We start from the raw sequence: 27041 nt of genomic DNA, 5'->3' as shown, positions 1-27041 counted from the left end.
CTAAGACACACACTTCCATCCTGAAGGCCACCCTGTTCTGCCAGCTTCATCATGCAGAAACACCCATGATTCTCAGGTAAGACATTTTTAGAACAGCCACTGCCCACAGCCCTCTCACCTCTGTCCACCAGAAAGCGAAGTTTCTGGACCACTGCCAAGTTCCCACTCACCCGATAAATGCCATCCACATCTAGACCTGGGAGATGAGGGAGGATTTGATGAGGACTGCTGCTTGAAAGTGTGTGTGGTGAGGGACATAAGGGTGGAGAGAAAAAGGGCAGTAGGAAGACTAAGTAGAATGGGGGAGGCAGAAAATTCTAGGCCTTAGCCTATTGGAAGAGGATTCTGGGGTCTCTGGGAAAGTGACCTCTTTTATCCACAGCAGCAATGCAGAGCCGCACAAAGCTGGGCACCGTGTCCCCTTCCCGCTGGCACAGTGATTCCAACTGGCAGCCGAACACCTGGTCTGGGGAGGCACAGAGTGAGGCGGGAAGCCAGTGCCAGCGTCACTTAAGGCAGCTCTTCTCAGCATAGGTCTTCATCCTCAAGTGAGGCTGGTCCTTCTGCCTGCCTGTGCCAGACCTGGGCAAGGAAATATACTCCATTCCCCCGCCCCCCATCCCCTGCTCCAAACAATCTGGCAAGGGGCACACATCTCCCTGGCTTTTCCCCTAAACAATCTGTAGTAGTGGGGAAAGTAGCAATCACAGAAGGCTGTGGTCTAGTTCTGGTAAGCTCTACTCTGAGCCCCGCTGGAGTTTGATTATCCAGGAACCTGGCCCAGCCCCCTCACCTCGGAGCAGACCCCGCTCCTGCAGGCTTTGCAAGGGCGGTCTCTTCGCGATGAGCCGTTTCAGTTTGTTGCGCACACGGTTCTGCTCTGCGCCTTCGGGTCGCCGACCTGCAGGAGGCAAGTGGAGCAGGGCGTGAGCGCATGGGAGCCTTGCTGCATTCCCGGTCTCCCCGCCCCGCCCCGGCCCGTTACTCGCTGGAGCTCCGGCGGCCGCTGAGGCGCAGCAGTGGCTTGGACACCTGCTCCGATTCCTCTTCTTCGTCCTCTCCGGCGCTCAGCTCCGCCAGCTCCGCGGGTCCGGAGCCAGACAGACGCAGCTCCAGGGGGTTCTCCCGATCCTAGACCCAGGGCGGGGCGGGACGTGTCGAAAGTGAAAGAGGAGAGAAATCCACACCCCTAGCTGGACGCAGGGAGATTCTGACCCACTGCCGGTGTCCCACGTCCCAGGCCCGCCCCAGGCCAGAGCTCTCCATGGAGCCCACCCTGTCCCCACCGCCCCACTTCTATCCTACCACACACTCCCTCTGCCCCGGCCGGCCCGAGCCTCTCTCCTGGCCCCCACCCATCTAACCAGCCGCTCGATGACCGCTCGCAGGGCGCGGTGCCAGGCTCGCAGCTCGGTCTCTTGGTCGGACTGCAGAAGGAACTCATGGCCAGGGACCGTGCGGATCTGAGGGCCAGGCGGGGAAAGGCTTGGGTCAACGAGGAAGAGGATAAAAAGTAGGGAGGATGAGCGGGAGGCCAGCACGGGAGATTGGGGGCGCCCTCGGGTCGGGTAGAGCCTTGGGGACGCGCGCGTGGGAGGGCGCTCACGTGCAGGACATTGCGGCGGCTTGACAGGTGGCGGCCGTGCGCCAGAGCCGCCCCGCGAAGGTCCACGCTACTTTCGGGCCGGCTACCCGGTGGCCCCTAACAATGAGGGAGGAAACTGAGGCCAAGGTGTTGTTTCGTTCACTGCTTCCCTCTCCCCGGTGGGCTTCGAGGAGGTGGGAGGCTGCCTCACTTCTTTACCTTCCTCTCCACCGCCCTCCCCGCCGCCGCCTCCCACAGGCGTGAGGCAGGAGGCAGCGCCCTAACCCCTCCTGCGCCCCTCGCTCACACTCACCCAGCCAGAGGAGGGCGCCGTCGGCGGTGGCTCTCGGTAGAACACCAGGCTGTTACCCGCTAACACCACCCAAGACGGGCCCCAGTTCTTCCTGCGGGGGTGGAGGGGGGAGGTAGTGGTGGCTAAAAGGTCATTCTAGAATGCCACAGGGAGGGTGCTCTTCCAACACCCTGTTCTGCTCTAGGGAGTCGACAGCCCAGGCCCTAGCTGGATTCCGGATTCTCACCTGAGCTTGCGCCCCCCTTGGGCAATCTTGGTCATATTAAGTAAGCCGGACTTTTCCACCTCCTGGGAAGTGGAGGGAATGGTATCTGTAAGTCACCCGGCGCCCTCCACAGTGGCCACAGCTTTCTCTAGGGGGTCCCCCAGGAGTGAAGTGCCTTAAAGTTGCTGGGGGAGGGCTGGGTAAGAGGATATTCAGAAAGAGGAAGATGTTTTTGAGGAGCAGAAATTGGGGGGTGGGGCAGGGAGGATCTTGTCATTCACAAAGAAATGGGTGATTCACACGGGGGTCATCCAGGAGCTGCGGCACAGGTCGAGAGGGCTGCAAGGCTGGAGGGTCAAGCTGCAAGGTGCGTTGACTGAGGCTGAGGGAACCCTGGGGAAGAGGATTGGAGAAACAGGTGGGGAAACCCTGGAGTCAAGGATCCCTGGCTGAAGGAGGAAGAGGGGTGGGATGCCCGTGAGAGGCAGGAGGTGTGGAGGGGAATGGAGAATGTCTTACATAAAATAGAAAGTCATAACAAGCTGGCTTTTTCTGCATGTGGTTGGGAGGGATCTCACCTGTGGGTCAATCGGTTCTGGGGTCCCTGTGTCAGACCCTAAGCCCTTTGCCTGAGGTTGCAGGACATCATTGTCCCTCTTCCGGGTCTGTGTCCCCTCCATGGAGCCAGGGTTCTGGGTCAGGAGAGGAGGAAATAAAGCTACATCCAGATGCCACCTCTACCGGCTCTCCACACCCTTCCTACACTTGGCTGATTCTTCTGATCTTCTGAGAGCCCCAGAGAGAAAACCCACTACCTGGAGGTTCAGTAGGGGAAGGAGGAGCTTGAGGAGACAATGGAAAAACAGGAGGTAAGGTCTCACCGTCTGGCCACGACTGCACCGTGGGGGCTTCCAGGACTTGCAGCCAGTCAGTGAATTTATGTAGAAGCAGCGTCCAGAGTTGGGGTCCAGGTGCTGCTCCCAGGCATCCAGCCTCTGCAGCAGGGGGCATGCAGGGCCTGGGAGTGGGGACCGGGGACAGCAGCGAAGGTCCACCAGGTTACAATACACAGGAGGCTCTGACATGAGGGGCTGGGGGCCTGCCTGCCAGAAAAGAGGGAAGAAGGAGGTGGTCATTCTGCCTGCTGCCTTCCCCACACTTCTCTCAGCCTTCCCAGCTCCTGCTTTCTCCCCCACCACCTTCTCACCTCCAGCTCCGGGCTGAGGTGACCCAGGTACTGGGGGAGAAACCCCAGGCCCCAGCTGCTTTTTAAAAATTTTCTCTCTCACAGTTTTCTTTGCTCTTCTCCTCACTTCCTGTTGCCAACTTCCCTCCTCCCCCACCCCACCCCCACCCCAGGGCCACAGGAAAGGGGAACCGGCTTTTTGTTGGGGGGGGTGGGGGGAATGCTGAAGGGAGTGCTTCACCCTCACATCCTGCAGGGTAAAAGAAGACAAAGAAGGGTCTACAGGATGGAGGAGGGGCCCCTTTCTATCCACCCCCTTTCCATCCACCCTTGAGAAAGAGAGGGAGGGGTTGAGCAAGTCACATCTCCAGAGGGGACATGCTGTGACCTAGCAGGCAAGCAGAACACAGGAAAACCCTGTCCTGGGCTAGGAGTCTGGAGGGAGGAAGAGCACAGGGCTGGCCTTCAGTGCCTCCACTGCACCCTGTTCCCTGTCCCCTTGGGGCCTTTGCTACCTGCTGTCACTTCTCACCTCCCACCCAGTTTTGCCTCTTTCTCCTCCTTGTTCAGAGTCAGCTGAATGTGTCATTTCACAGATGCCTCCTCGCTCCACCCCAGCCAGTCTCCACCACATTAACTTGCCTTTGTAGACTTATCAGTAGTACCAAGGCTTATCTTATTTGTTTTTGTGTTTGTCACCCCCAGGGGAGTCCTTTGAAGTCAGGAGTGCTATCTGTCCCGTGCCCAGAACAGGGCCCAGCTTGGAAGAGCTCTGACTTACTGTGCTGGCACTGGCTTCTGAAGGCAAGTCTTCCCGGGAGAGGGATCTTCCATTTGGTCCTTCCTGGAAAGGCTTCAGAAGGCTGGGCCTCAAATTGTCACTGCTGACACTCCTACACATTTTGGGGGGAAGTGGAGGAGGCTGCTGTGAACTAGCCTGAGCCCTGCTTGGGAGGGCCTGAGATAACTCCTCCAGGGAACCATGAAACAACTTTGGCCCTGGAAACAGAAAAGGGGAGGGTGGGTGGCAGGTGATCAGAGGTGTTGTTGTAACTAGGTCCCCCATCTTGGGGGCTCACAGGGAAGACAAGGAGGGCAGAGGGAGGATGTGGAAAATGATATGAGACCTAAAAGCCTTGGAACTAGGAGGACAGGCAGTGGGATGAGGATGCCACGGCGGGGGTGGGAGGTAGGCTGATCAAAGGGAAGCAAGAGAAGACAACAGCTAGCAGAAGCTTGAGGGAGGGGGCTCCTCCCAACAATTCCCAGAAGCCAAGGAGACAGGAAGGTGATGGAGGAGGGTTTAGCGGTTACTCACCAGGAGTCCAGACCAATTGGCTGGGGATGATGGTAGCTGGGTTCTGGGAAGGGACGGATTCCTCTGTTACATAGGCCGCTGGGACGAAGATGGGTCGAGAGGTGGAGGGAGCTTCTAGGCGCCTTGCCAACCACCAGTCAGAGTTGGTCTTTTGAAGCAGTTGGAACCTGTCCCCTTCAGCCAGAGACACCTGCTGACCATCTACCCCCGTATAAGTAAAGGCATAGAGGGCACAGAGCTGGGATCCCCGAGAAGGGCTTCGGGGACCCAGCCCTAGGCTCCCCCAGGAACTTGGCCACCACCGGCCGGACAGCATTGTAGCCAGCACTGTCACCTGTGGGAAAAAGAGGAAATGGAGACCCAGAAGGGAACAGGCCTGACTGTCTCCAGGTAGAGAGACATGGTTCTAGGAGCAGTGTTGTGGGAGGTGAGGATGGAGCCCTTGAGTGGGAGGAGAGGGTACAGCAAACAGCCTGGGGAGGGTCAGTGGCAGGTTTTGGGGGCTGAGAACTGGTGGTGTCTGGTGAGGAAGTATGTAACATGAGAGAGGATGTGGTCAGCAGGGCTGCATGGCCGACAAGGCAGGAAATTATAGGAGATGACCTAAGTGGGTCATTTTCCTCCAGGTACCTTGTGGGGCCCATCAGAAGATCCAGGGGCAGGAGTTGGTCCAGGGTGGTGGTGGGAGTCTTGAGCTGGACACAGGAAGGAGATAAGAAGAAAGAATCAGGTTTGAGACATAAACAGGGAAACACAAGGTTAATGACAAAGACAAAAATGTGTGTCACCTTTTATTAAATTTACACAAGCATCAGTGTTTCCGTTACCAATCACCTCAGACCTAAAGCTGCATGCTTCCTGTGCAGACTCAGAGAGACATGGTGAGAGAGAAACAGAAAGCCAAATAAATAGCAAGACCAAATCAGAGAGAGAGACAAAGTGGGAGAAACACAGGGGTTCAGAGTTGAAATATCATCAGTCTCCCCATCCAGGACAAGATTTTGGGAGCTGAGAAGCCTTGATATTAACCTATATACATAAGCCTCTTGGGGCGGGGGATACTTTAGTATATGGGTTCATTCATTCATGGTCTTTGTTTGTTTGTTGGTTTGAGACGGAGTCTTGCTCTGTTACCAAGCTGGAGTGAAATGGCGCGATCTCGGCTCACTGCAACCTCTGCCTCCTGGGTTCAAGTGATTCTCCTGCCTCAGGCTCCCAAGTAGCTGGGACTACAGGTGTGGGCCACGATGCCCACTAGTTTTTGTATTTTTAGTAGAGACAGGATTTTACCACATTGGCCAAGATGGTCTCGATCTCTTGACCTCATCATCCACCCGCCTCAGCCTCCGAAAGTGCTGGGATTACAGGCGTGAGCCACCACACCCAGCCTATTCATGCTCTTAATGAGGATTGACTGAGTGCCTCCTGTGTTTAAGAGCAGTGTCAGGCACTGGAGATGAGAGAAGGGAATGAGCCCTCTTGGAGCTTAAAGAGAGACCGATCTTAACTAATGACACAATAAACTTATTACAATTGAAACGGAGACAATGGACAAGTAATACAAGATATTATGGCATGTGGAGAGGGGACTGATGTCAGCTTCTCCCTGGTGGAAGGTGGGAACTGACCTCTAGATTCCCAGCACTTTAAAACCCACACTTCTGCTTCCCCCTTACCTGACCACTCCTCTTTTCCCCTTCTCTCAGCTTCTCCACTGCACAATGTGAGGCTTTCTCTTTGGCTTTGGAGAAGTGGGTTAGGAAGGGAATGCCCCTCCCCACTGGTGATATCAGAGAGCCGGCTCCCTGAGGGCTGGGTGGCTAGTACTGGGCTTCTGCCTCAGTGATCTTCCTTCTTAGTTTACTTCACTTCAACACATGGAGAACCCTACACCTCAAATCTTCCTTCCCACTTCCAAACTAGTGACTAACTTCACCCATTTTTTCACTTATTCACATTTGGTGTTCAGTGATTGAATCCACCCTTTTTTGCCTTCTCTGAAGCTCTCTCTTTTTGTTGGCTCCTTTGCATCCACTTTTAGACATAGCCAAGTTTTTATGTTAACATATCCAAGATAAACATCTCCCATCTTTAGATAAATCTCCCCTTACTAGGCTTTCTGGGCACCACCATATATCTCTCTCTCTGTCTCTTTCTTCTCCTCCTCCTCCTCCTCCTCCTTCTTCTTCTTCTTTTTTTGTAGAGACAGTTTTCATCATGTTGGACAGGCTGGTTTCGAACTCCTGATCTCAAGTGATCCACCTGCCTCGGCCTCCCAAAGTGCTGGGATTATAGGCGTGAGCCACTGTGCCCGGCCCTTCTTTTTTTTTTTTTTGAGACGGAGTCTCCCTCTGTCACCAGGCTGGTGGAGGGCAATGGAGCCATCTCACCTTACTGCAACCTCTGCCTCTCAGGTTCAAGTGATTCTCCTGCCTCAGCCTCTCAAGTAGCTGGGACTACAGCGCACACCACCATGACCAGTTAATTTTTTATACTTTTACTAGAGACGGGGTTTCACCATGTTGGTCAGGATGGTCTCGATCTCTTGACCTTGTGATCTGTCCTCCATGGCCTCCCAAAGTGTAGGGATTACAGGCGTGAGCCATGGCACCAGCCTCTCTCTTTCTTCTTACAGTCAAACTTCTTGAGCTGCCTACATTCTATAGGGGATCTCCATTTCCTCTCCCCTCACTCCCCCACCTTTTCAAAGTCACTCAACAGAGTCACCCCCGACCTTGCATGAACACTCTGCAGTCCTTATGCTGCCTGACATCTCAACAGCAGGCAGCACAATTGACCTTTCTCTTCTACAAACACTCTGCTGGTGTCCCTCTTACCTTTCTAGCAGTTCCTACTCTGTGGCATGATGAATGGCCTTCCTTTGCCTGTTCCTTAAACCACAGAAGCCTGTCTGAGATCCTGTGCCCTGTGCTCTCTCTGCACGCCTCCCGCTGGGTGGTCTTAGTCTCTCTCCACCTCAAATGACTTCCATATGCTTCTAAGGACCATGTCTCCAGTCCAGATCTTCTCTGGGGCTCCCATCTGATCCACTGTCCACTAAAAAATCCACTTGAGTATTTTGGAGGTAGCACAAACTCAATACGAACCAAACTGAACTTGTCAGCTTTCCCCACAAACCTGTTTTTCTTCCAATACCACTATTTAGTTTAATATGAATTCAATAAATATTGGCCTGGCACAGTAGCTCACACCTGTAATCCCAGCACTTTGGGGGAGCTGAGGCAGGAATATCACTTGAGCCCAGGAACTTGAGGTGCAACATAGTCAGATCCCATCTCTATAAAAAGATTTTGGTTTTGGTTTGGCAGGTGTGGCAGCATGTGCCTTGTAGTCTCAGCTGCTTGGGCGGCTGAGGTGGGAGTATCTCTTGAGCCTGGGAAGTTGAGGCTGCAGTGAGGTGCGATAGTGCCACTGCACTCCAGCCTAGGGGACAGAGTGAGACCCTGTCTCAAAATAAATAAAATAAATTTAATATTTATTGAATGTTTACTATCATATATGCCAGGCAGGAACCATGTGCTAGGCATTGTCAATTAAGATGGTAAATATGGGGCCGGGCATGGTGGCTCATGCCTGTAATGCTGCACTTTGGGAGGCCGAGGAAGGTGGATCGCCTTAAGTCAGGAGTTCAAGACCAGACTCGCCAATGTGGTGAAACCCCATCTCTACTAAAAATACAAAAATCAGCTAGGCATGGTGGCGGGCACCTGTAATCCCAGCTACTCAGGAGGCTGAGATAGGACAATTGCTTGAACCCAGGAGACAGAGGTTGCAGTGAGCTGAGATCACAGCGCTGCACTCCAGCCTGGGCAAAAGAGCAAGACTACATCTCAAATAAAAAAGGTCCCTGCCCACTCATAACAATGAAAATACGATATAATAATGATCACTATGATAGAGGAAGTGCTATCATCTGTTGCAGCACCCAGAAAATATGCCCGATTGCCCATGCCAGAAACCTAGCAGCCAACCTGAATTTAACTTGTTTCCTTACCACCCACATTGATTCAATTGATTACTGAACACTTCAATTCATATTTTCCCAATCTACCTACTTTTTTATCCCCACAACTACCACTCCTTTAGCCTGGATGATATAACTTCCTAACTCATTGCATATAGTTCTGCTCCCTCCCATCTATTCCTGACACAGCAGACAGGGTGACCTTTCTAAAACAAATATGCTCTGCCACTCCCCTGACTTAAACTTTCCAGATTTTATAATGTCATTTACAGATTCCCCCTCTAGTCTTTTCAGTCTCCACCACAAACTCCACACTGCAGCCTTATGCGAATTCCTCACATTCTTAAAGTGCAGTGAGATCTTTGATCCTTTGCATATGTTGTTTCCTCTGCCTGAAATATGTCCCTTCTCCACTCCCTCCAATCTTCACCTAGTAACTCTTACTCATCACTGAGCTCTCAGCCAAAAGGTCACTTGCACAAGAAAGCATCTCGGCCAGGTGCGGTGGCTCACGCCTATAATCCCATCACTTTGGGAGGCAGAAGTGGGCAGATCACTTAAAGTCAGGAGTTTGAGACCAGCCTGGGCAACATGGTAAAACTCCATTCTTACTAAAAATACAAAACTAGCTGGGAGTGCTTGCCCAGCTACAGCAGTCCCAGCTACTTGGGAGCCTGAGGCAAGAATCCCTTGAACCAGGGAGGACCAGATTGCAAAGAGCTGAGATCATGCTCCCCGCCCCACCGCCCCACCCGCCACCCCGCACTCCAGACTGAGTGAGAATAAGACCTTGTCTCAAAAAAGAAAAAAAAAAGAAAAAAAAAAAGAGCTGGGCACAGTGGCTCAAGCCTGTAATCTCAGCACTTTGGGAGGCTGAGGCAGGTGGATCACAAGGTCAAGAGGTCGAGACCATTCTGGTCAACATGGTGAAACCCCATCTCTACTAAAAATACAAAAAATTAGCTGGGCATGGTGGCGCGTGCCTGTAATCCCAGCTACTCAGGAGGCTGAGGCAGGAGAATTGCCTGAACCCAGGAGGCGGAGGTTGCGAGATCGCGCTATTTTGCACTCCAGCCTCGGTAACAAGAGCAAAACTCCGTCTCAAAAAAAAAAAAAGAAAGCATCTTTTCACCCTTTAGAGGGGCCCTAACTAGGAGGTGTGATGGCAGGCTTTGTCTCCTCCATCAGAATTTTCATAACACTTTAAAGATTATTTGATTTTCTGACTTTCAGGAAGTCTGTGAGTGCTTACAAGGTAGCAGAAGCCCATGCTTATTTTGTTGATAACTGGTCCTTCAATGCCTTCTATAGTCACTTCTACAGTGACTTCTGGCATAAAGTCATATCTTTGTGCCTCAGTTCCCTCATTAGTAATGTGGGGATGAGAAAGCTACCTCACTTTGTTTATGCATTTATGTATTTATTTTCAGACAGAGTCTTGCTTTGTCACCAGGCTGGAGTACAGTGGTACGATCTCAGCTCACTGCAACCTCTGCCTCCCGGATTCAAGCGAGTCTCCTGCCTCAGTCTCCCAATTAGCTAGGACTACAGGCTCGCGGCACCATGCCCAGATAGATAATTTTTGTATTTTTAGTAGAGACGGGGTTTCACCATGTTGGCTGGGATGGTCTCGATCTCTTGACCTCATGATCCACCTGCTTTGGCCTCCTGAAGTGGTGGGATTACAGACGTGAGCCACTTGTGCCGGACCTATTTACTTACTTTTTTAGACAGAGTCTCGCTCTGTTGCCCAGGCTGGAGTGCAATGGCACAATCTCGCACTGCAACCTCCACCTTCCAGGTTCAAGCGATTCTCCTGCTTCAGCCTACCCAGTAACTGGGATTCAGGTGTGCACTAGCATGCCCTGCTAAATTTTTTTACTTTTAGTAGAGACTGGGTTTTATCATTTTGGCCAGACAAATTTTGAATTCCTGACCTCAAATTATCCACTTGCCTCGGTCTCCCAAAGTGCTAGGATTACAGGCATGAGCCACTGTGCTCAGCCTGTTTGTTTTGAGGCAGAGTCTTGCTCTGTTGCCCAGGCTGGCATGCAGTGGTGCTAGGACTACAGGTGCATGCCACCATGCTTGGCTAGTTTTAAAAACTATTTTGTGGCCAGGCGCAGTGGCTCATGCCTGTAATCCCAGCACTTTGGGAGGCCAAGGTGGGCGGATCACCTGAGGTTGGGAGATAGAGACTAGCCTGACCAACATGGAGAAACCCCGTCTCTACTAAAAAAAATATATACACACACACACACACACACACACACACACACACACACACACACAATTAGTCTGGTGTGGTGACACATGCCTGTAGTCCCAACTACTCAGGAGGCTTAGGCAGGAGAATGGCTTGAACCCGGGAGGTGGAGCTTGTGGTGAGCCAAGATCGCGCCATTGCACTCCAGCCTGGGCAACAAGAGTGAAACTCAGTCTCAAAACAGGCAAACAAACAAAAAATTTTCCAGGTGCCATGGCTCAAGTCTGTAATCTTAGCACTTTGGATGGGTGAGGTAGGTGGATCATGAGGTCAGGGGTTCGAGACTAGCCTGGCCAACATGGTGAAAACCCATCTCTACTAAAAATACTCCAGCCTAGGCAACAAAGCAAGACTCCATCTCAAAAAAAAAAAAAAAAAATTAGCTGGGCATGGTGGCAGTTGCCTGAAATCCCAGCTACTCAGGAGGCTGAGACAGGGGAACCACTTGAACCCAGGAGGTGGAGGTTGCAGTGAGCCGAGACTGCCAGTGGACTCCAGCCTGGGCAAGAAGAATGAAACTCCATCTTGAAAAACAAAAAACAAAACAAAACCTATTTTGTAGAAATGGGGTCTCTTACTGTGTTACTCAGACAGTCTTGAATTCCCAGGCTCAACTGATCCAACTGCCCAAAGTGCTGGGATTACAGGCATAAGTCACTGTACCTGGCCTAGTTTTGTTATTGTTGTTAATGTAACAATAGCCATTTTGCTGTAGTTTAACAATTGTACAGGTATGGAGCAGAAGTTGGGTAGGGCTCAGGTAGGTGATTCTTGTGTCTCATGTGGCCTTGACCTAACAAGGATCACTTAATAGTTTTCAGTGGGCAGATGTGCTGGTCTGGAAGGTTTCACTCACATGTCTGGCACCTTGGTAAGGATGACTGGAATGCTGGGATTAGCTGGAGCTGTCAGACAGAATACGTACGTGAGACCTCTCTAGGATGGGGGCTCCAAGTGGTAGAATTTCTTACATGGCAGCTCAAAACTATTAGTGTGCCAGAGAGCTGGCAACTGAAGCTGAAAAACTTCTTATGGCCTAGCTTCAAAAGGAACAGAATTTTCTGAGATCAAACATTAAGTGCTTAAAACAGTGCCTAGCTCATAAGTACTATTAAATATTAATTACCCCCTTTTTTTTTTTGAGACGGAGTTTTGCTGTTGTTACCCAGACTGGAGTGCAATGGCACGATCTTGGCTCACCGCAACCTCCGCCTTCTGGGTTTAAGCAATTCTCCTGCCTCAGCCTCCCGGGTAGCTGGGACTACAGGCGCACACCATGCCCAGCTAATTTTTGTATTTTTAGTAGAGACGGGGTTTCACCTTGTTGACCAGGATGGTCTTGATCGCTTGACCTCGTGATCCACCTGCCTTGGCCTCCCAAAGTGCTGGGATTATAGGCATGAGACACCGCACCCGGCCTAAATATTAATTATTCTTTTTATTTTATTTTATTTTTTATTTTTATATAAAAGATGGGGTTTTACCATGATGGCCAGGCTGGTCTTGAACTCCTGACCTCAGGGATCCACCCACCTCAGCCTCTCAAAGTGCTAGGATTACAGGCATGAGCCACCACGCCCAGCTTTCTTTTTTTTTAAAGACAGGGTTTCAGGCCAGGCGGGTGGCTCAAGCCTATAATCCCAGCACTTTGGGAGGCCAAGGCGGGTGGATCACGAGGTCAAGAGATCAAGACCATCCTGGTCAACAAGGTGAAACCCTGTCTCTACTAAAAATACAAAAATTAGCTGGGCATGGTGGTGCGTGCCTGTAGTCCCAGCTACTCGGGAGGCTGAGGCAGGAGAGTCAGTTGAACTCAGAAGGCGGAGGTTGCGGTAAGCCAAGATCGTGCCATTGCACTCCAGTCTGGGGAACAACAGAGAAACTCCGTCTCAAAAAAATAAATAAATAAATAATAAAAGACAGGGTTTCACCATGTTGGCCAGGCTGGTCTTGAACTCCTGACCTCAGATGATCCGCCCACCTCGGCCTCCCAAAGTGCTGAGATTACAGGTGTGAGCCACCATGCCTGGCCTAATTATTCTTTTTTTTTTTTAAGACGGAGTTTCGCTCTTGTTTCCCAGGCTGGAGTGCAATGGCGCGACTTCGGCTCCCCGCAACCTCTGCCTCCTGAGTTCAGGCAATTCTTCTGCCTCAGCCTCCTGAGTAGCTGGGATTACAGGCATGCGCCACCATGCCCAGCTAATTTTTTTTGTATTTTTAGTAGAGATGGGGTTTCACCATGATGACCAGGATGGTCTTGATCTCTTGACCTTGTGATCCACCCGCCTCGGCCTCCCAAAGTGCTGGGATTACAGGCGTGAGCCACCGCATCCGGCCCTCTATTTTTTTTTTCAAGACGGGGTTTCACCATGTTGGTCAGGCTGGTCTTGAACTCCCAACCTCAGGTGATCTGCCCACCTTGGCCTCCAAAGTGCTTGGATAACAGGCGTGAGCCACCACGCCCAGCCCAAGAGTCTCTTTCTCAATAATAGGTAAGTGCTTCCTTGCATAATATATGCTTATTGCCAAACTCAGCCATCTTGCTTCTCAATTTTTTTTTTTTTTTGAGATGGAGTCTCTCTCTGTGGCGCAGGCTGCTGCAACCTCTGCCTCCTGGGTTCAAGCAATTCTCCTGGCTCAGCCTCCAGAGTAGCTGGGATTATAGGCGTGCACCACCATATCCAGCTAATTTTTGTATTTTCAGTAGAGAAGGGATTTCACCATGTTGGCCAGGCGTGCACCACCACATCCAGCTAATTTTTGTATTTTCAGTAGAGAAGGGATTTCACCATGTTGGCCAGGCTGGTCTCAAACTCCTGACCTCAAGTGAACTGCTCGTCTAGGCCTCCCAAAGTGCTGGGGTTACAGGCATGAGCCACCATACCTCGCCTTCTCACTTCGACCTTTTCCCCAGAGATGCTGTTCTATCCCTTTGATGAGACATTGAGCTGTACATGAGCTCAGATTGGTGTTAATATTTTACTTATTTTCATTCTTTTTTTGAGACCAAGTTTCACTCTTGTTGCCCAGGCTGGAGTGCAATGGTGCGGTCTTGGCTAACTACAACCTCTGCCTCCTGGGTTCAAGCGATTCTTCTGCCTCAGCCTCCCAAGTAGCTGGGATTACAGGCGCCTGTGACCATGCCTGGCTAATTTAGTATTTTTAGTAGAGACGGGTTTCACCATGTTGGCCTGGCTGGTCTCGAACTCCTGACTTCAGGTGATCCGCCCGCTTAGGCCTTCCAAAGTGCTGAGATTACAGGCGTGAGCCACTGCGCCCAGCCTATCTACCTTCTTTTTTGTTTATAGGATGGATATGTACACTAATTTCCACTTTGTCACTAAAGTAATTACACACATGGTAACTCCCAGACTTCTAAAACTCTGACCCTTAAGAGCTTGAATCAATAGCCACTGCAAGTAGCCGCTGTCATGACATCGCCATTTCATTCGACGAGAAAGAAGCAGCTGCGGTTTGTCACCGCCCTCCAGCAGCGTAAGAGGATAAAAGTGCGATGGGCACTAAAACCTAAATGTCTCTTCTGGATCTCCAGAAAAAAACAGTGCTGCTCTAGGAAGGGCGCGGTGGTTCACGCTTCTAATCCTAGCACTTTGGGAGGCCGAGGCGGGCGGATCAACCGAGGTCAGGACTCAGAGACTAGCCTGGCTAACATGGTGAAAGCCCGCCTCTACTAAAAATACAAAAATTAGCTGGGCGTGGTGGCACGTGCTTGTAGTCCCAGCTACATGGGAGCTTGAGGCAGGAGAATCGCTTGAATTCAGGAGGCGGAGGTTGCAGTGAGCCCAGGTCACGCCACTGCACTTCAGCCTGGGTGACAGAGACACACTACATCTCAAAAAAAAAAAAAAAAAAAAAAAAGTGCTGCTCTAGCCGCGCATCTGCGGCCTCTTCGTCTCTATGGTAGTCTTTTCCTGTGTCCTAGTGTTGCATGATGGGAGAAATAGTCTACCTTCCGGGAGCAGTGCCGGGGCAGTGGCTTAACACGGAACTCCATTTCCCGGCTTGCCTAGCGGAGGCCACTCAACTCAGGTGCGGGAGGCCGGTTCCGGTTGCATCAGCGTGGGATTCACAGCAAAATGAGACTGTTCGTGAGCGAGGGTGCCCCGGGTAGCTTGCCGGTATTGGCCGCCGCCGGGAGAGCCCGGGGCAGAGCAGAGCTGCTCATCAGCACTGTAGGCCCGGAAGGTACTCGGGCTGGTGCTGGTGGGCGGTGGATGAGCGGGGCGGGACCGAAACACGCCAGATGCTCTGCAGTTGTCTTTGCCAAACCCCTAGCCCTCGCTACACACCCCAGTCGACTTCTTCTCCTGTTATCTTTGATCAGTCGACGCCCTCTTCCCTTCCACTCACATCTTTCACTTCCTTTAATTACCCTCAATATAATACCCTTCCCTTATCTCTCTCCTCCCCTCTTCCGTCTTCCAGGACCCTGCCTCATCTCAATAAACCGCTCTTCCCAACCTTCTACACGTATCAGGCAACCCCCTCCCGCTCTTTAGTTACTAGCATGACAACCCCCAGGCACCCTTTTGTTTTCTTAGGAAATCCCTCTCTCCCCTCCTAACACACACACATTCCTTTCTTTTTACCTCTTCTCATTCTCAGCCGATTGTTTGGGTGACTCTTAAGACGTTCTCTTGTCAGTCTCCTCAGGTCTCAATTTTGTTCTCCCACTGTGACCTTCAGATCATTATGAAGATATCCAAGTTATTTTTCAGTCGTTAAGTTCTTGGCTGCAGCACCATCCCAGTACCACCACCTCCTCTGCAGTCCCCATCTGTTGTTTCCAGCTGGCAGTTTCAGCCTGAACACCTGCTGGCCTCTCCAGCCCATTCTGGACCCACCCCCTTTCAGTGGTCCTATCCTGGAACTTCTGGGTTGAGACTTCCCATCTCTCTTTTCTTACTCACTGAACAATACAAAGTTATCCTAAGTTGACAAAGCATTTCTTTTTTTTTTCCTCTATTTTTTTTTTAACTCATTTTCCATTCCTACATCAGATTGTGTGGTCCCATTCCTGACCCGGCCTAAGGTCCCTGTCTTGCAGCTGGATAGCGGCAACTACCTCTTCTCCACGAGTGCAATCTGCCGGTCAGTATTGGTCCCTGGTGCAGGGAGGTGGCTGAATCAAATCAGGCCTCACTGTCCTTTTTGTGGCATGATTTGCAGCCACTGTTTCACTGTGTGATGAGAAATGGACCCCTTTAAATTCATCATCTGTTGCTCTCTCCCTGGGCAGGTATTTCTTTTTGTTATCTGGCTGGGAGCAAGATGACCTCACTAACCAGTGGCTGGAATGGGAAGCGACAGAGCTGCAGGTAGGACTAAGATATGGGGGATGTCAGGCAGGCCCTTGCTCTGCGTGGCCATCCTGACTCATGTCCCCTGCATTTTAGCCAGCTTTGTCTGCTGCCCTGTACTATTTAGTGGTCCAAGGCAAGAAGGGGGAAGATGTTCTTGGTTCAGTCCGGAGAGCCTTGACTCACATTGACCACAGCTTGCGTCGTCAGAACTGTTCTTTCCTGGCTGGGGTGAGTTGGGTCTTGAGATGAGGATTGGGGAAGGCTTATGGTGTAAGGATTAAGAGGGAAGACTATTCAGAGTGTTTGAACCCAACACTGCCACTTACTAGTAGTGTAATCTTGGGAAATCACTTAATCTCTCTAATCTTTAATTTTTTCCAGCTGTGCAGTAGGGGTAATATTAGTACCTACCTCAGTGAGTTATTGTGAGGATAAAGTGAGATCATATAAAGTGCTTAATACAGTGCTTGACACATAGTAAGTGCTCAGTAAACGTTAGATATTACCATTGGGAAGAAACTGAGTGTCTCATTTGTGTTACCTTTTCCCTTTCTATCCCCAAAACAAAGGAGACAGAATCTCTAGCCGACATTGTTTTGTGGGGAGCCCTATACCCATTACTGCAAGATCCCGCCTACCTCCCTGGTGAGAACTGTGCATATCACTCCAACCCTAGGAGCTTGGTGGAGGGGTTATAGAATGGGCAGTAGAATGCTGAGAACTCCCTTCAAGGTGCAGTTCCCTCAGCAAAAGATGGCTGAGGGAACTGGGGAAAGCAACTGGAGAAACCTCATGAAGAAGGGGGAAGAGGCCCGCTCCTGCCTGCCAGGACCTTATGTTTGCTGATTTTCTTTTCTTTTCTTTTTTTTTTTAATAGACGGGGTTTTACCATGTTGGTCAGGCTGGTCTTGAACTCCCGACCTCAGGTGATCTACCTGCCTTGGCCTCCAAAGTGCTTGGATTACAGGAGTGAGCCACCACCCCCGGCCACTGATTTTCTTTTCTCCCATACCCACAGAGGAGCTGAGTGCCCTGCACAGCTGGTTCCAGACACTAAGTACCCAGGAGCCATGTCAGCGAGCTGCAGAGACTGTACTGAAACAGCAGGGTGTCCTGGCTCTCCGGCCTTACCTCCAAAAGCAGCCCCAGCCCAGCCCCCCTGAGGGAAGGGCTGTCACCAATGAGCCTGAGGTTTGGAACAGGGCAGAGCCTTGAGGCTTGAGGTGGGAGGTGGCTAGGAGATGGACTCTGAGAATGGCCACTAACTTTTTTAGGTAGTGGCAAGCCTATTGGCCCTCATCACCTGGTAAGGGATTCTCTCCACTCTTCATAGGAGGAGGAGCTGGCTATCCTATCTGAAGAGGAGATTGCTATGGCTGTAACTGCTTGGGAGAAAGGCCTAGAAAGTTTGCCCCCACTGCGGCCCCAGCAGAATCCAGTGTGAGTAGACATGGCATACATAAGTAGGGCTTGATTTTGTAGTGGAAATTGCTGATAGAGCCAGAACCTACCTGCTAGGTCCCCTTTGCGGACCTCTCTTTAATTTTCTATCCTCTCCTTTTAATTCTCACACCTCTTTTTTTTGTTTTTAAATTTTCTTTCTTTTTTTTTTTTTTTTTTTTGAGATGGAGTTTTGCTCTTGTTACCCAGGCTGGAGTACAATGGCGCGATCTCGGCTCACCACAACCTCCATCTCCTGGATTCAAGCAATTCTCCTGCCTCAGCCACCTGAATAGCTGGGATTACAGGCACGCACCACCGTGCCCAGCAAATTTTTGTATTTATAGTAGAGACGGGGTTTCACCATGTTGACCAGGATGGTCTCGATCTCTTGACCTCGTGATCCACCCGCCTTGGCCTCCCAAAGTGCTGGGATTACAGGCATGAGCCACCACGCCTGGCTGTTTTTAAATTTTCTCATAGCCACTCCATCTGTCCCATATGTACCCATCTGTTTTTCTTTTCCTTTCTTTTCTTTTCTTTTTTTTTTTTTGAGACGGAGTTTTGCTCTTGTTGCTCAGGCTGCAACTTCTGCCTCCTGGGTTCAAGTGATTCTCCTGCCTCAGCTTCCTGAGTAGCTAGGATTATAGTTGTGCACCACCATGCCTGGCTAATTTTTTTGTAGAGACGAGGTTTCACCATGCTGCCCAGATAGGCTGGTCTTGAACTCCTGACCTCAGGTGATCCACCTGCCTTGGCCTCCCAAAGTGCCGGGATTACAAGTGTGAGCCACCGCACCCAGCCCTGCACCCATGTTTTTCAGCTACTTTTTACCCACTGATAGGAGCTAAATCTATTTTTCCAGTCCAGATCTGTATTCTGAGCTCCAGACACATTTGCCAGGCCTTCCTAGACTCCTTCACCTCCACAGGCATCTCAAATTCAACATGTCCAAAACCAAACCTGTTATCTGCCCTGCCACCTGCCCTTTTTATTTATTCACCTGCCTTTGTTGAACAGCTTTCCCCTTCCAACTAAAAATCCAAGCTAGAAATCTTGGTGTCATCTAGACTTCTTCCTTTCTCCCTAGCTGTATTATTTGCCACCATGCTCGGCCTATAGACAGGTATTTTAAAAACTGTTGCACAAATGTAGATTTATACATTTTGAAAAGTCCAGGCCGGGTGTGGTGCCTCACACCTGTAATCTCAGCACTTGGTGGGTGGATCATTTGAGGTCAGGAATTCGAGACTAGCCTGGCCAACATGGTGAAACCCTGCCTCTACTAAAAATACAAAAATTACCAGGAGGCGGAGGTTGCTGTGAGCTGAGATCGAGCCATTGCACTCCAGGCTGGGTAACAAGCGCGAAACTCCGTCTCAAAAAAAAAAAAAAAATACAAAAATTAGCCAGGCATGGTGGTGGGTGCCTGTAGTCCCAGCTACTCGGGAAACTGAGGCAGGAGAATTGCTTGAACCTGGGAGACAGAGGTTGCAGTGAGCCCAGATCGGGTCACTGCACTCCAGCCTGGGTGACAGAGTGCGACTCCATTTCACACACACACAAAAAAGACTTAAACAAATTTGAGACTTGCAAGATAAGTAGGGATTAGGCAAGAGTAAGAGTGGAGAGAGGGTGTTTCAGAGAGAGGAAACCTAATATGCAAAGACCTGAGGAGCAAGAGAATTTGCCTTTTAAGGAATTTCTAAAAGGAGAGTGGTAGCACACTGGTCAGTTGGGGGCACATGGGTCAAAATGAGTTCTGAGAGGGAGGTGGGGCTGGCATCATACCATTGTCTTTCACCACATGCCTCTATGCATACTGTTCCTTCTCCCTGCAGTGCCAGCGTCTTACCTGCCTGATATGCAACTCTTCTTGCAGAGAGGAGTTCTGTCTTTCCCTTCTCTATAGAGTGTGAGACAGTCTTAAGTGCTTCAACTTCTAGGAGGTCCCACTGTCATACTGTGTTGTAATTGTCACATTATATGTCTGTTTCTTCAAAAATCTGTAAGCTCATTGAAGGTAGAGACGTCTCTTTTATGTGGTTCAGTTGATAGCACAGGGCAAAATGTTCGCTAGATATGATAAAATTTGAATGAATTTATGAAATTCCATCCTTGTTTTGCTTGTTTTGAGTATATCTTGAGCATATATTGTGGATTCAGTTTAATACTATGCACTTTCAAGGCTCATAAGAGATAGGAAAGCGTGGCTGGGCACGGTGGCTCATGCCTGTAATCCCAGCACTTTGGGAGGCTGAGGTGGGTGGATCACCTGAGCTCTTCGGACTTCAGAGAGTGGCTGGAGATGATAGTAACATAGCACCTGGACAGAAGGGGAGAAGCCAGCACTGAGAAAGTGTTCTTGGGAGTAGTGAGAAGAGGATGATTGGACAGAGCCTAGGGAGAGTTTGAGCCTGAGAATGAATGAGGTATTAGAAAAGAAGCAGTCACAATAGTAAACGTGACAGAAGTTGCTGTTGGAACAAGGCTCCTTCGTCACAGTACATGAGACTTCCTCACTGTGGCAAGGCCATGTACTTGTAGCTGTTGGGGATCTTAGGGTCGTTGAGGGTGCTAGTCCTGTGGGTTCATGTACAGAAAGACTTCGGGTGTACATGAACACACAAGAGTAGAACAAATTGTCTGGGTGTCCTGTGTACTTTGGTCCCTCTTGACCCTCACCCCGCCATGCACTGTTCTCTTCCTCCTTCCTTACCAGGTTGCCTGTGGCTGGGGAAAGGAATGTGCTTATCACCAGTGCTCTCCCTTATGTCAACAATGTCCCCCACCTTGGGAACATCATTGGTTGCGTGCTCAGTGCTGATGTCTTTGCCAGGTAGAGCCAGTTTTTGGGGGAGAGACCTCCTAAGGGCAGGGCAGGTCCCAGAGGAATAGGATGCCTCAAGGGTGGGGCTGGGAAGATTCCCAAGGACATGGGAATGCCAAGGCGGGGACCCCCAAGATCATCGTATTCCCTTGCAGGTACTCTCGCCTCCGCCAGTGGAATACCCTCTATCTGTGTGGGACAGATGAGTATGGTACAGCAACAGAGACCAAGGCTATGGAGGAGGGACTGACCCCCCAGGAAATCTGTGACAAGTACCACATCATCCATGCTGACATCTACCGCTGGTTTAACATCTCGTTTGATGTTTTTGGTCGCACTACTACTCCACAGCAGACCAAGTAAGTTTCCTCTAATGAGGCAGAAATGGGGCTCGAAGGCTGGGACTGGGAGTAGTGAGTACCCTGGAGACAGAAGGGACCCAGGTGGCTGTCTGGGTACTCCTAAACTTAGGGTCTCAGTATCACCCTGGCCAGCTATTCAGGTATTCTTGAGGGGAGTTGGTGTGTGTAGAAGCCTGACCAGGGCCTGAAGGAGCAGATGAGGGAGGGAAGAGATCAGATTGCAGGCTCATGGGGAGTATCTGTCTTTCCTCTAGTGCCTCACTTCTTCTCTGGCTGCTGGAGTCTAAGACAGTTCTTCCCACTCCTGTATGCATTTATAGCACATACAGTCATTCTTCCTCTGCCTCATACTCATTCATATAAAAACTGCATAGTAGACAGGCCGCCAACTGACAGTACTATGCAGTTTAGTTTAGCACTTGGACTGGCTTAGTTTTTAGGATATATTAAAGAACAGACACAGTCCTATCCTGTTGGAGGTTTTTGTTAATGAAAAATGTAAAACAGGTACATTCGTATGCAACAAAGTAAATTCTAAAGTGTTGAGGGCAGAGATTGTGTGGGCAGTTGGGGAATATGTGTGAGGGGTCTGGGCTCATCCAGTAAAACTCTGGAAAGATGAATAGATGGCCTTTTCCTTGAGAAGCCTTCTGCCTGATTTCTTTGGCACTGAATTTGGGTCCCTGGTTGGAGTGGCAGGAGGAAGGGGTGCACCACGTCTTCTGACTGTCTCTTCCCGATCCCTGGCTCACCTCACCAGAATCACGCAGGACATTTTCCAGCGGTTGCTGGCACGAGGTTTTGTGCTGCAAGATACTGTGGAGCAACTGCGATGTGAGCGCTGTGCTCGCTTCCTGGCTGACCGCTTTGTGGAGGGCGTGTGTCCCTTCTGTGGCTTTGAGGAGGCTCGGGGTGACCAGTGTGACAAGTGTGGCAAGCTCATCAATGCTGTTGAGCTGAAGGTGAGACAAGGGTCTCCATCAGAGCCTGGAAGGAGACAGTCCTTATTCTTAAATGACTCCCTTCTTCTCCCATTTAGGATTTTTATTTTAGCATTCTAGACCTTTAACCAGTGGTCCCCTTCTGCCCCATCTCAGCAACTCATCATTTAGTTCATTTGAAAAATGCCCTGAGGCCAGGTGCGGTGGCTCACACCTGTAATCCCAGCACTTTGGTGAGGTGGGTGGATCACGAGGTCAAGGGATCAAGACCATCCTGGTCAACATGGTGAAACCCCATCTCCACTAAAAATACAAAAATTAGCTGGGCATGGTGGCGCGCGTCTGTAGTCCCAGCTACTCAGGAGGCTGAGACAGGAGAATTGCTTGAACCCAGGAGGCAGAGGTTGCTGTGAGCCGAGATCACGCCATTGCACTCCAGCCTGGGTAACAAGAGTGAAACTCCGTCTCAAAAGAAAAAAAGAAAAATCCTCCAGAGCACTTATTATGTGCTGAGCACTGTGCGAAGAAATAGACAAGTTGAGTTTATATTTCCCAGGCTTTGCTCTTGCATCACACCACCTAATCTACATTTGTTTAGATCCTTCTCTCTTCCATAAATGCCTTCTCTTCTAGCCATTTGTTAATTTATTTCTTTCATTGACTTATTCAGCATACATTTTTTGCGTCCTTAGAATAGGCCAGTTACGATTCTGGGTGCTGGGGATATAGCAATGAACAAGATAGACTTTTATTTAGTACGGTGAGGAGACCAACACTAAATAAGGAAATGATACAGAATAAACTGCCAGGAAAATGTGATAGAGAGTAACTTCTGGGGGAAAACTTAACTTAGGTTGTTAGGGAAGGCCTTTCAGAGGCAGTAACATTTGAACTGAGAGTTTAACCAAAGAATTAGGAACAAGCCAGGCAATAAGAGGTTAAGAATGTTCCAAGCAGAAGGACTAAGAAATGCAGAGGCCATAAGGCAGCTAAGAGCTGAAAAGGCAGAATTGGAAAGACCAGTATAGCAGTAGCACAGTGAGTGAGGAGGAGGGTAGATTGAGATGTGATGAGAGAGATAGGCGGGGGTCAGATCATGAGGGCCTGCGAAGCCACTGTGGGAATTTGGATTTTATTCTAGTTGAATGACAAGCTGCTCTGTGGAAAATGGATGGCAGGGAAGCAAGAAAGAACGTATGTTGAAGGGGCTGGGTATGGTGGCTCATACCTGTAATCCCAGCACATTGGGAGGCCAAGCAAGTGGATCACTTGAAGCCAAAAGTTTGAGACAAGCCTGGCCAACATGGCAACCCTGTCCCCACTAAAAATACAAAAATGTTCAGGCGCCGGTTAGGGGCCGGTCAGGCGCAGTGGCTCATGCCTATAATCCCAGCACTTTGGGAGGCTGAGGTGGACGGATTACCTGAGGTCGGGAATTCAAGACCAGCCTGGCCAACATGGAGAAACCCTGTCTCTAATAAAAAATACAAAATTAGCTGGACATGGTGGCAGATGCCTGTAATCCCAGCTACTCAGGAGGCTGACACAGGAGAATCGCTTGAACCCAGGAGGTAGAGGTTGCGGTGTGCGGAGATTGTGCCATTGCACTCCAGCCTGGGCAATAAGAGCGAAACTCCATCTCAAAAAAAAAAAAAAAAAAAAAGAAAATGGCCAGGCATGGTGACTCATGTTTCTAATCCCAGTACTTTGGGAGGCTGAGGCAGAGGGATCACTTGAGGTCAGGAGTTTTAAGACCAGCCTGGCCAACATGGTGAAACCGTGTCTACTAAAAAAATACAAAAATTAGCTGACTATGGTGGCGGATGCCTGTAATCTCAGTTGCTTGGGAGGCTGAGGCTCCAGAATCACTTGAACCTGGGAGGTGGAGTTTGCAGCCAAGATCGTGTCACTGCACTCCAGCCTGGGTTACAAAGTGAGACTAAAAAAAAAATAAATAAATAAAAGCAAACAACAAAAAGTTATCCAGACCACGATGGCACAAACCTGTAATCCCAACTACTCGGGAGGCTGAGACAGGAGAATCTCTTGAATATAGGAAGCAGAGGTTACAGTCAGACAGGATTGTGCCACTGCATTCCAGCCTGGGTGACAGAGTAAGACTGTCTCAAAATAAATAAATAAATAAATAAATAAATGAGAAGGATTTGGAGGCTACAGGGCTACAAGCCAGCAATGGGATGATGGTGGCTTGTCCTAGGTTAGTAGCACTAGAAATGGAAGAAAAAAAGGTAGAAGGACTCGAAGTACAGTTTTGGAGGTAAACTCTGGAGTTGGATAGACTGGAATTTGGGATGATCAAGAAAAAGATGCCTTGTAAGTATTTGGCCTGGGTAGATGGTAGTACTGTTTGTGAATGTGAGTGGAGCGAACAGGCTTTTAGGTGGGATGCAGCGATACTGTTTGGGTTTGTTAAGCTTGAGATGCTTGTTAGACATCCAGGCAGAGAAGGTAGGTAGACAGTTTGATATTGGGCATGTGGAGTTCAGGAGAGAGGTCCTGAGATAATTATAATTTCTCACCTTCAAAAAGTCATATCAAAACTTACTTGGGGCCGGGGACAGTGGCTCATGCTTGTAATCCCAGCACTTTGGGAGGCCAAGGTGGGCAGATCACCTGAGGTCAGGAGTTCAGACCAGCGTGACCAACATAGTGAAACCCCGACTCTACTAAAATACGAAAATTAGCTGGGCATAGTGGTGGGTGCTTGTAATCCCAGCTACTAGGGAGGCTGAGGCAGGAGAATCGCTTGAACTTGGGAGGTGGAGGTTGCAGTGAGCCGAAATTGTGCCATTGCACTCCAGCCTAGGCGACAGAGCAAGACTCTGTCTCCAAAAAAAAAAAAAAAAAAATCTACTACAAATCCCTCTCTAAAGGATGGAAATAAAAATACTCCAAAACTCGGAAGCTTTTATTCATTAAGCTCCACCTAACTGTCTACTCCATTAGCTGTCACCCTTCTGTGTTTATATAGTCTATTTTGCCACACAAATAAATTTACTTTGTAAGATCTGCACTTGTTTCTTTTTTGAGATGGCTTTTTGCTCTTGTTGCCAGGCTGAAGTACAGTGGCACAATCTCAGCTCACTGCAACCTCCACCTCCCAGATTCAAGTTATTCTCCTGCCTCAGTCTCCTGAGTGACTGGAATTACAGGCACACACCATCACACCCAGCTAATTCTGTATTTTTAGTAGAGGCGAGGTTTTACCATGCTGGCCAGGCTGGTTTTAAACTCTTGACCTCAGGTGATCCATCTGTCTTGGCCTCCCAAAGTGGTGGGATTACAGGTGTGAGCCACGGTGCTTGGCCACACTTCTTCACTTCTTTCTTTTTTTTTTTTTTTTGAGTCAGAGTCTCACTCTGTTGCCCTAGCTGCAGTGCAGTGGCATGATCTCAGCTCACTTCAACTTCTGCCTCCCAGGTTCAAGTGATTCTCCTGCCTCAGCCTCCTGAGTAGCTGGGACTACAGGCGCAGGCCACCACACTCAGTTAATTTTTTGTATTTTTAGTAGAGATGGGGTTTCACCGTGTTAGCCAGGATGGTCTCAATCGCCTGACCTTGTAATCAACCTGCCTCGGCCTCCCAAAGTGGTGGGATTACAGGTGTGACCGATTGTACCTGGCCTCGGCCACAGTTCTTTCTTATACAAGCCATCTCTCCCTCACTTGTAGCTTCCTCAAAGACAGGGGCTGTGTCTTCACTTTAATCACTCCTTCCTCCCCTCACACAGCCAAGTACAGTACAGTGCTCTGTACCTAGCCTGTGCCCAGAGAACACGTTTTCTCCTCTGGTGTGATGGGACATGGATCTGAAACTCTGAGGAACAAATGTAGTTATACTGAGAAGATTTGAGTCTCTATGTTTAGAGCAGGCCATATAGTAGAGTTATTGGGATGTGAGCATGAAGCTGAACTAGAAGGCAGACTGAGGAGCTGCTCATCCCTCTCTGCTTTTCCCCTTGCCTGCACTGCTCCCCTGGCCTGCAGGCCTGATCCATCCTCTGGAATTTCCATTCGCAGAAGCCTCAGTGTAAAGTCTGCCGATCATGCCCTGTGGTGAAGTCGTCTCAGCACCTGTTTCTGGACCTGCCTAAGGTAAGTGAGCCTTTCTTTCAGGAGGCCTCTTCTGTCCCCTCCCTTTTAGCCATAAATACTGATAGCAGATTACCCTTTTTTTTTTTTTGAGACAGCCTCAAAGAAAAAAAAAAAAGAGAGAGAGAGAGACAGAGTCTCACTCTGTCACCCAGACTGGAGTGCAGTGGCATGATCTCGGCTCACTGCAACCTTCACCTCCTGGGTTCAAGTGATTACAGGCACGTGCCACCATGCCCAGCTTATTTTTCTGTATTTTTAGTAGAGACGGGGTTTTACCTTGTTGGTCAGGCTGGTCTTGAACTCCTGACCTCATGATCCACCCGCCTTGGCCTCCCAAAGTGCTGGGATTACAGGCGTGAGCCACCGTGCCCAGCAGCAGATTACTCTTAAATGTTTTAAATTCCCATTAAGAATTGTACAGACTATTGACTTTGGGAGGCGGGTGGATCACGAGGTCAAGAGATAGAGACCATCCTGGTCAACATGATGAAACCCTATCTCTACTAAAAATACAAAAAATTACCTGGGCATGGTGGCGTGTGCCTGTAATCCCAGCTACTCAGGAGGCTGAGGCAGGAGAATTGCCTGAACCCAGGGGGTGGAGGTTGCTGTGAGCCGAGATTGCGCCATTGCACTCCAGCCTGGGTAACGAGCGAAACTCTGTCTAAAAAAAAAAATAAAAGAATTGTACATACTATTGTCAAGAGATGAAATAGATTACAGGGCACAAAGTGAAAGCCCCAGATCCACTTGTGAGAGGTATTTCCTACTGCTCATTTTCCTTTGTGTCTATTCAGAAATGTCAAATGCATATAAAAGTACTTTTATCTCTCTCTCTTTTTTTTTTCTTTTTTAAAAGAATAGAGTCTTCGTCACCTAAGCTGGAGTACAGTGGCATGATCATAGCTCACTACAGCCTTGACCTCTTGGGACCAAGCAATCCTCCCAACTCAGCCTCCCAAGTCCCATATCTGACTAATTTTCTTTTCTTTTCTTTTTCTTTTTTTTTTTGAGACTTAGTTTCATTCTTGTCGCCCAGGCTGGAGTGCAATGGCGAGATCTTGGCTCACTGCAACCTCTGTCTCCTGGGTTCAAGTGATTCTGCTGCCTCAGCCTCCCGAGTAGCTGTGGGATTATAGGTACCCACCACCACGCCTGACTAATTTTTGTA

The 27041-nt window shown here is 49.6% G+C and overlaps 2 protein-coding genes across 10 annotated transcripts in view; one reads left to right on the top strand and one right to left on the bottom strand.

Annotated features, from left to right (window-relative positions):
- ARHGAP9 (Rho GTPase activating protein 9) overlaps positions 1-15666 on the bottom strand; it is a 17890-nt gene extending 2224 nt beyond the window's left edge. Inside the window, exons 1-15 of one of the 6 annotated variants that reach the window (XM_035256282.3) lie at positions 15469-15666; positions 5238-5302; positions 4608-4941; positions 4071-4288; positions 2985-3206; positions 2682-2795; positions 2404-2496; positions 2125-2186; positions 1899-1989; positions 1607-1702; positions 1365-1463; positions 990-1131; positions 794-901; positions 368-466; positions 119-196 (exon numbers count right to left, since the gene is read on the bottom strand). In XM_035256282.3, coding sequence (XP_035112173.3) covers positions 119-196; positions 368-466; positions 794-901; positions 990-1131; positions 1365-1463; positions 1607-1702; positions 1899-1989; positions 2125-2186; positions 2404-2496; positions 2682-2795; positions 2985-3206; positions 4071-4288; positions 4608-4941; positions 5238-5302; positions 15469-15478 — 1831 coding nt within the window. In that variant the 5' untranslated portion in view covers positions 15479-15666. Of the gene's footprint in view, positions 1-118; positions 197-367; positions 467-793; positions 902-989; positions 1132-1364; positions 1464-1606; positions 1703-1898; positions 1990-2124; positions 2187-2384; positions 2500-2681; positions 2796-2984; positions 3207-3310; positions 3393-4070; positions 4289-4607; positions 4942-5237; positions 5303-15468 lie in introns of those variants that run through there. The other 5 variants (XM_035256284.3, XM_035256283.3, XM_035256286.3 and 2 more) reach the window with 5 other exon arrangements.
- MARS1 (methionyl-tRNA synthetase 1) overlaps positions 14921-27041 on the top strand; it is a 19224-nt gene continuing 7103 nt past the window's right edge. For 2 of the 4 annotated variants that reach the window (XM_035256277.3, XM_035256276.3), the window contains exons 1-11: positions 14921-15064; positions 15880-15970; positions 16119-16197; positions 16276-16410; positions 16752-16827; positions 17201-17373; positions 17516-17622; positions 20345-20461; positions 20608-20811; positions 21575-21776; positions 25796-25870. In XM_035256277.3, coding sequence (XP_035112168.1) covers positions 14956-15064; positions 15880-15970; positions 16119-16197; positions 16276-16410; positions 16752-16827; positions 17201-17373; positions 17516-17622; positions 20345-20461; positions 20608-20811; positions 21575-21776; positions 25796-25870 — 1368 coding nt within the window. In that variant the 5' untranslated portion in view covers positions 14921-14955. The remainder of the gene's footprint in view (positions 15065-15879; positions 15971-16118; positions 16198-16275; positions 16411-16751; positions 16828-17200; positions 17374-17515; positions 17623-20344; positions 20462-20607; positions 20812-21574; positions 21777-25795; positions 25871-27041) is intronic. The other 2 variants (XM_035256279.3, XM_035256278.3) reach the window with 1 other exon arrangement.

The sequence above is a fragment of the Callithrix jacchus genome, chromosome 9, assembly GCF_049354715.1.
Source record: "Callithrix jacchus isolate 240 chromosome 9, calJac240_pri, whole genome shotgun sequence".
In the NCBI taxonomy this organism is placed as follows: domain Eukaryota; kingdom Metazoa; phylum Chordata; class Mammalia; order Primates; family Cebidae; genus Callithrix; species Callithrix jacchus.
Note: the sequence above shows the minus strand (reverse complement) of the source record. Positions and strands in the feature narration are given on the sequence as shown.